The sequence below is a fragment of the Rutidosis leptorrhynchoides genome, chromosome 2, assembly GCF_046630445.1.
Source record: "Rutidosis leptorrhynchoides isolate AG116_Rl617_1_P2 chromosome 2, CSIRO_AGI_Rlap_v1, whole genome shotgun sequence".
Classification (NCBI taxonomy): domain Eukaryota; kingdom Viridiplantae; phylum Streptophyta; class Magnoliopsida; order Asterales; family Asteraceae; genus Rutidosis; species Rutidosis leptorrhynchoides.
In genome coordinates this window covers 56,667,415-56,674,126 of record NC_092334.1, presented here as the reverse complement: position 1 = coordinate 56,674,126, position 6,712 = coordinate 56,667,415, and the positions used below count along the sequence as shown (strand labels likewise).

Here is a 6,712-nt window from a genome sequence, read left to right as displayed (position 1 = left end):
AATGGGACATCCCAAAATGGAAATATGGACACTTGTGGTGGGACGGATGTAGTATTTGTTTTAATTCACAATAAAGGATCACTGAATAAAAAGATTAAGGGGGTGAATTGTTACTTTCAGAAAAGATGAGATATCAAAAGTAAAAATTACTTTAATACTCCGTACAGTGTGATCTTCCCCAAATTCCATTTCAAGACCTACTACAATTCTCAAATAGGTTTTTAAGAAAACTCAAATGTGCAACGAGTGACCATATATTAAAGCCGACGCTGCGTGAATCGCATTTTTCTTCTCATTTTCTAAAGATATGAGTCGTCGTTATGATAAATTTGTCCATGGTGTACTTTCACCTGATGAAGACCAAGAGTTCTCTAATGTAGATCTTCTACGAGAAATTTATAATAAAAATGATGAGGTTATGAGAGGAAAGCTGAAGTCTCTTGTAGAAAACTGTGTTGATTCTTCTTGGGTGGAATTTGTTACAGAGCTATCGAGGAAAGCTGCTTCACTATTGAAATTGGGGAAAGAATTCATGATTAAATCTAGTTGTGGCAAGCCAGAAGAAAGGTTGTAGTCTCAAATCACATTTATTTATTTATTTATTTATTTATTTATTTATTTATTTATTTATTTATTTATTTATTGGCATAATTAGTTTCATAATCCTTCTTGTTATTTAAATCAAATGTAAATGTATAGTGTGTGATATATGAAACGATGCTAGCTTGGCATCTGTCGTGAACTTTTGCTCCTGATTTTAGGGAGCTCATCTTTGTACATTGTTTGAGAAATAAATTGACTGCTTTTCAAAAAAATTAGGTCTGTTGTTCTTTAATGTTTAATTCATATCAATTTACATTCATGTTCATATATATTTGGTTTGTTTGGGTATGTTGCAGTAAGGTTATCAAAGGGTTGGTGTTTGATGAGTATGTAGCTCACGAGGACATGCCAAAAACCCTCATAAAACCCAAGCTGCTATTGATCAAGGGTTCCCTCGAATGTTGGGGGTTGTCTTTTTTTCAGGTGCATTTTATTGTTTCTTTATTTAACCTAGAATTTAGTTTAATTTAATAAAGAAACACTTACTATTACTATATGTGCGAATCTAATAATGAATACTTACTGTTACCATATATGCTAAACCAGGAGGAAAATAAAGGAGGGTATGTTATCGAGACGACAGTTTTCGAGATGATAGAAAAGCTGAATCCAAGTGTTATCATGGTTGAGGGAAAAGTTTCCGATGAATTTCAGAAGTATATCCTTGAAAAACGGGCGATTTTAGTTAAGGAAGTAACACAACATCAATTGGAAATGGTTGCTCGTTTTACTGGCTCACCAATGTTGTCTTCAAAGAGTGTCCAAGAGTTGATGCAGTGTGAATCGTATAATCTTCAAGAAGATGCTGCTGGTAGAAGTCAGCCAAACAAGCCTCCATTGTATCTTGACCCGGGAATGGGCGTTACGGTTGGTTTCAGTTTTAATTGTTGTTTACTTTGTTTGGTACTACTACTACTACTACTACTACAAAACTTGTTCATTTAAATGTTAATGACCCTTTAAATGTTAACTGTTAAACAGATTTTGCTAAAAGGATCCGACAGTAATGAACTTGAGAGAGTTAAATGTGCTCTCGAGTATGCAACCATGCTTGCATATCATTTAAGATGTGAAATTCCTTTCTATATTAATCATCAAGTTGCAACCACCTCTGCTACAGCTGCCCCCAATGAAATTGAGTCATACGACCCACTTGTTCTCAAAGAGATTTTGGATACTCAAACTTTATTAGTGTTAAGCTCAAGATTTAACGTGATTAAACGGAAAACTTGTCAACAAAGTATTTCCCGCATCAAATTCTATAGCCGTTCTGATGTTCCACTTGGAATTTTTTTGAAGGATAACTTACTCCATCAGGTTATTTCATTACTTTGATATGATCTTTGTTTTTTATCTTGTAATATAATATAATGCTATGCTATTGTTTGTATCTTTGTTTTAGCTCACCTTCTTAATACATTTCATGTTATTACTCATTAGAAGTTTCTTCCTGCTCAATTACTTTTTAAGTAGTAGAAAAAAATAGTAGGCTCGGTCACAAGCTTAGCTAATAGGTGGTTTGTCGCATGGTTTAAGCCGATCAGACTGACTGAGTTGTGCCTACCACCCACCGAAGTCACAAACATCATCTTTTTTATTTTTAGCCTTGTTTTCTTTCATAATAATTAAACAAGTCAGAAAGCTAGAACATGTTATATAAGTGTTTGAGCATTTGTCCTTTCATTCAATTAGGAGGGTGGGTTTGAACTTTATTAGCTTGATATTGATGTTTTGGACAGTAGGTATTATCTACATATATCTCTGACCAGCCATTTTCAAACACATGTGTCATTATGATGCTATGCATGCTTGCTTGATGAACTTGTAATTAATTGGCACTAAAAGTTATGAGTTGTGATCTTATATATACGCAGAACGTGGTTGCGTGTGGAAGCTGTAATGAAGGACCCGAAACTCATCTTTATTGCTATAGACATCACAATAAGGAAATCACAATTCAAGTAAAGAGTCTTCATCCAGAAATGCTATTGCCCGGTCAAGATGAAGGAAATCTTTGGATGTGGACTGGTTGTGACCAATGTGTAACCGGAAGTTTAAAGTTTAGCAAACGTGTATCACTTTCAGATACTGCACGCAGTTTATCATTTGGGAAGTTTCTAGAACTGGGATTCTCAAACCAGTCATCATGGCAAGTACCATTATCTGGTTCTGGTGTTTGTGACCATTCCTCCAACTACTTGGTCTACTTTTTTGGGTATTCCCTTCAAACCCCTACTTATTACAGTATGTCTGTTTTTGAGCTGCTGTTTAATTACTTGTGAAAGGTTTAATTCGTATTCATGTTATGTTATCTGTAATTATATTATTATTAAGTAGTACAGAGTATTACTCTTATCTAGTCCATATCATATATACTTGTGTTGATCCTGTTCTGTTGTCGTTATATTTATTATATACACTGTATATTTCTGGACTAGCTGGCAAAATCATACTGTCAAAAGTTCTTTCGACTACCGGTGCAAGTTCAAGCCACGTGGTACCCTTTTTTATTATACCGGTTTTTGTAAATATTCATTTATTTATACTGATATTGTAAATACCTTGAGTTTGTATGGAATTGTATTTTATTATTTTATTATCTATAGGAACCTTACTGTTTATAAGATTTATGTTTAGTAACCTTCAATAAAATATTGAAACAATAAGTAAGGTTGTAACATTATCCCAACTGTTATGTTATTGATATTGAAACAATAAGTAAGGTTGTAACATTATCTCAACTGTTATGTTATTGTTATGTATTATCGTTATTTTTTCTTTATGTTACTGTAGATGTAAATATTTTGCTACAACAATAATGTTACTTTACTATGTCAACTAGTTATATTCCATTTAAATCCGGACCAAAGCGCGAAGATTCATAATCCTCGCTTTACCTAAATGCGAAACAGGCCAAATAAGGTGTGTGGATTGTTGGTTGTTGTCATAAGTAAGGATATGAAAAAAAGTTATCATTGTTAAATTTGAGGTGGTAAATTGTGTGGGTTGAAACAACACTCTTCTAATGTTGCAGGTTTTACTGTAAGCAATTGGAGTTTCAAGTATGGACCACACAATTGTAATTTAGTAGAAACATATACCTTGATACTTAATTGACTACCAGTTTCCCTTGTAGCCGATTTATTACTTTATTACATTATCCTATTGACCATGCTGACCTTGCCATTTGTAATTAAAAGTAACTAGTTGACTCGTCTTTGAAACCTAGATACTATTTGACTGATAACACGATTTTGTGAAATTTGCAGATTAGGATCTAAGGTTGCAATTCTTAGATCCTCTACAGTAGCTAATGTTGATTATTCAGTGGCTTTGCCACCTTGGAAGGTCAATTCAATGGTAGAATCACTGACGGGAGAAAATGCTGATGAACATAACGTGTGTACTCTGATTGCACGTGCGTTGGAATCTATGAAATGTGATGCTCATTCCTTTGAGTCTTCTTCTCAACCCGATCGAGTGATTTCTTTGAGCACATCAAATTCAGTAGGTCTTCTATTTCATGAAGACTTCTTGGATCTTCGTGACCAATTTTGTGGTTTATCGGAATCAGACTTTATTGCTTCCTTAAGACGTTGCGAGAATTGGGACGCGAAAGGGGGGAAAAGTAAAGCGTTTTTTGCCAAGACTCTTGATGGCCGGTTTATTGTTAAAGAAATCCAGACCACCGAGTTTATTTCGTTCATTAAATTTGGTTCTAGATATTTCAAATATCTGAACGAATCCTATAATTCTAGAAAGAATTCATGCCTGGCTAAAATACTAGGCATTTATCAGGTTCCTTATTTTTCTTTTCTTTTTTTGTTCATTCTTTTTATAACTGAATGGATGGATGGATTTTCTTAAAGATGATAGTGTTAGGCTTCATTATGCCTGGCAAACCGATCAGGTTGGGTCGATTTGGGTAATAGGTCAAAATAGTTGTGGGTTGAAATGAGTCATAGGTCAAACGGGTTAATTTTTTTAAACAAGTCTAAATGGGTAAAGTTGAATTGATTTAGGTAAGGTCACAAGTCAATTGGGTCATACGGGTTACATCATTTTTTTTCACACACTACATTAATATAGTTATTATTATTTATTATATATGCATAAAAAGTATTATTAATATACATAATAAATGTGTCTTCATAAATTTTTGGCGTATGAAACTTATTATGCTCGACCTATTTGACACATTCACAAAATCCATTAGACCTATTTCTATTTATTGATCTTAGAGTATTGACCCGAAAACTTGATCTAATTGACCCAAATTTGATCTTTGAGCATTGATCCGAAAGCTTGATTGACCCAAATTTGAGAGTGAGTCTCAATTGCCATGAATAGGCATTATGTAACTTTTGATAGGTTAACGGGTTGAAATGACCACACCTTATCTTTTTTGAAGTTATCCTATATATTATGCAAGATCTATATAAAATAAATGGTTGCAGGTGATGAATAAAGAAAGGAGGGAAACACGTAATCTGATGATTATGGAGAATGTTATGTACGGAAGGAATGTTGCTAAACAATACGACCTGAAAGGAAACTTGTACAATCGTTATAATGCACCTGCTGCAGATGGTCAAGGAGATGTTGGCTTGGATCAAAATTTTGTTAATGACATGGATGCTAACCCTTTATATGTAACTACAAAAGCAAAGGACATCTTGGAACGGGCCATACGGAGAGACACTGCCTTTCTTAAGGTATGACAGGCAATTACACGCATTACTAATACATACACCATGTTTAGTATAATTATTTTTTCAAGGAACTTGCATGTACTTTTTTAATATTTTTTGTGTTTCAGTCAATTGATGTGATGGATTATTCCTTGTTGGTGGGAGTGGATACAGAGCAAAAGAAGTTTGTTTGTGGCATAATTGATTATCTAAGACAATATACTTGGGACAAGAAAGCTGAGAACCAGTACAAGTCTCTAGTTGCTCCTAGGGGCCAATCACCAACCGTAATTCCTCCAAAAGAATACAAAAAACGACTCAGAAAGTTCGTCGACACCAACTTTCTCTCTGTTCCAAATGACTGGTGCTTTCAAAGACCTGGTAAGCGTTGCAAGCTCTGTTGTGACTTGTGAGATTCTCGATTCGAAATCAAAATCAAAATAAAGCTATAAACCTATTACTATCCTGAAGGTTGTCCTAGACAATTTTGTTTGAATTTCTTGGTAAAATGCATATAGATGCATATACTGTGTGAGCATTTTGCACTTGATGGCAGAAGAAAGTTTTGGAATTTAACACTCACAATTTCCTCATTTATGTTAGTTTAATGTCATATTCGTATCTGAATATGAAGCTGATTGCAATAATTAATTGCAAATTTGAACATGATCATGCTGCGGTAATAAGCTGCAACAATGATCATGATCCGGTTGATCATGACCCGATAATAATAAACTGCAATAGCGATCACGATCCGGATGATCATGACCCGACAATAATAAACTGCAATAGCGATCACAATCCGGATGGATCATGACCCAACAATAATAACTGCAATAGCGATCATGATCGGCTGATCACACAACGGAAATAAACAACAATAATGGTCATGACCCGATAATGATCATGACCAGACAATAATAACCTGCAATAGCGATCACATGGATCATGACCCAACAATTATAACTGATCATGATCAGGCTGATCAAAACCAGGAGATAGTAAACTACAATAATGGTCATGACCCGGTAATAATAAACTGCAATAATGATCATGACCAAGATGATCATGACCCGACAATAATAAACTGCAATAGCGATCACGATCCGGAAGATCATGACCCGGCAATAGCAAACTGCAATAGCAATCACAATCCGGCTGATCATGACCCAACAATAATAACCTGCAATAGCGATCATGATCCGGCTGATCACAACACGGAAATAGTAAACAACAATAATGATCATGATCTGGCTGATCATGATCATAACCCGACAATAATAATCATGATCCAGCCCTAATAATCAGCCATGATTATCAACTTACAGCATATACTTCATACATTTACATTTATTTAATCACATAACAAGTCTATAAGCTCACAATTACGTACATGTCTCACACAGTCGCATGTACTT

General features: G+C 34.6%; 1 protein-coding gene across 1 annotated transcript; it reads left to right on the top strand.

The window, feature by feature from the left end:
* The first annotated feature begins 307 nt into the window (after window positions 1–307).
* Window positions 308–6,111, top strand: LOC139887892 (putative 1-phosphatidylinositol-3-phosphate 5-kinase FAB1D). The gene is made up of 10 exons (XM_071870939.1): window positions 308–567; window positions 900–1,038; window positions 1,150–1,470; window positions 1,585–1,920; window positions 2,478–2,818; window positions 3,873–4,401; window positions 5,061–5,318; window positions 5,423–5,703; window positions 5,813–5,825; window positions 5,929–6,111. Exons 1-10 carry the CDS (start codon window positions 308–310, stop codon window positions 6,109–6,111), a joined length of 2,661 nt encoding a protein of 886 aa, XP_071727040.1.
* The last annotated feature ends 601 nt before the right edge of the window (window positions 6,112–6,712 follow it).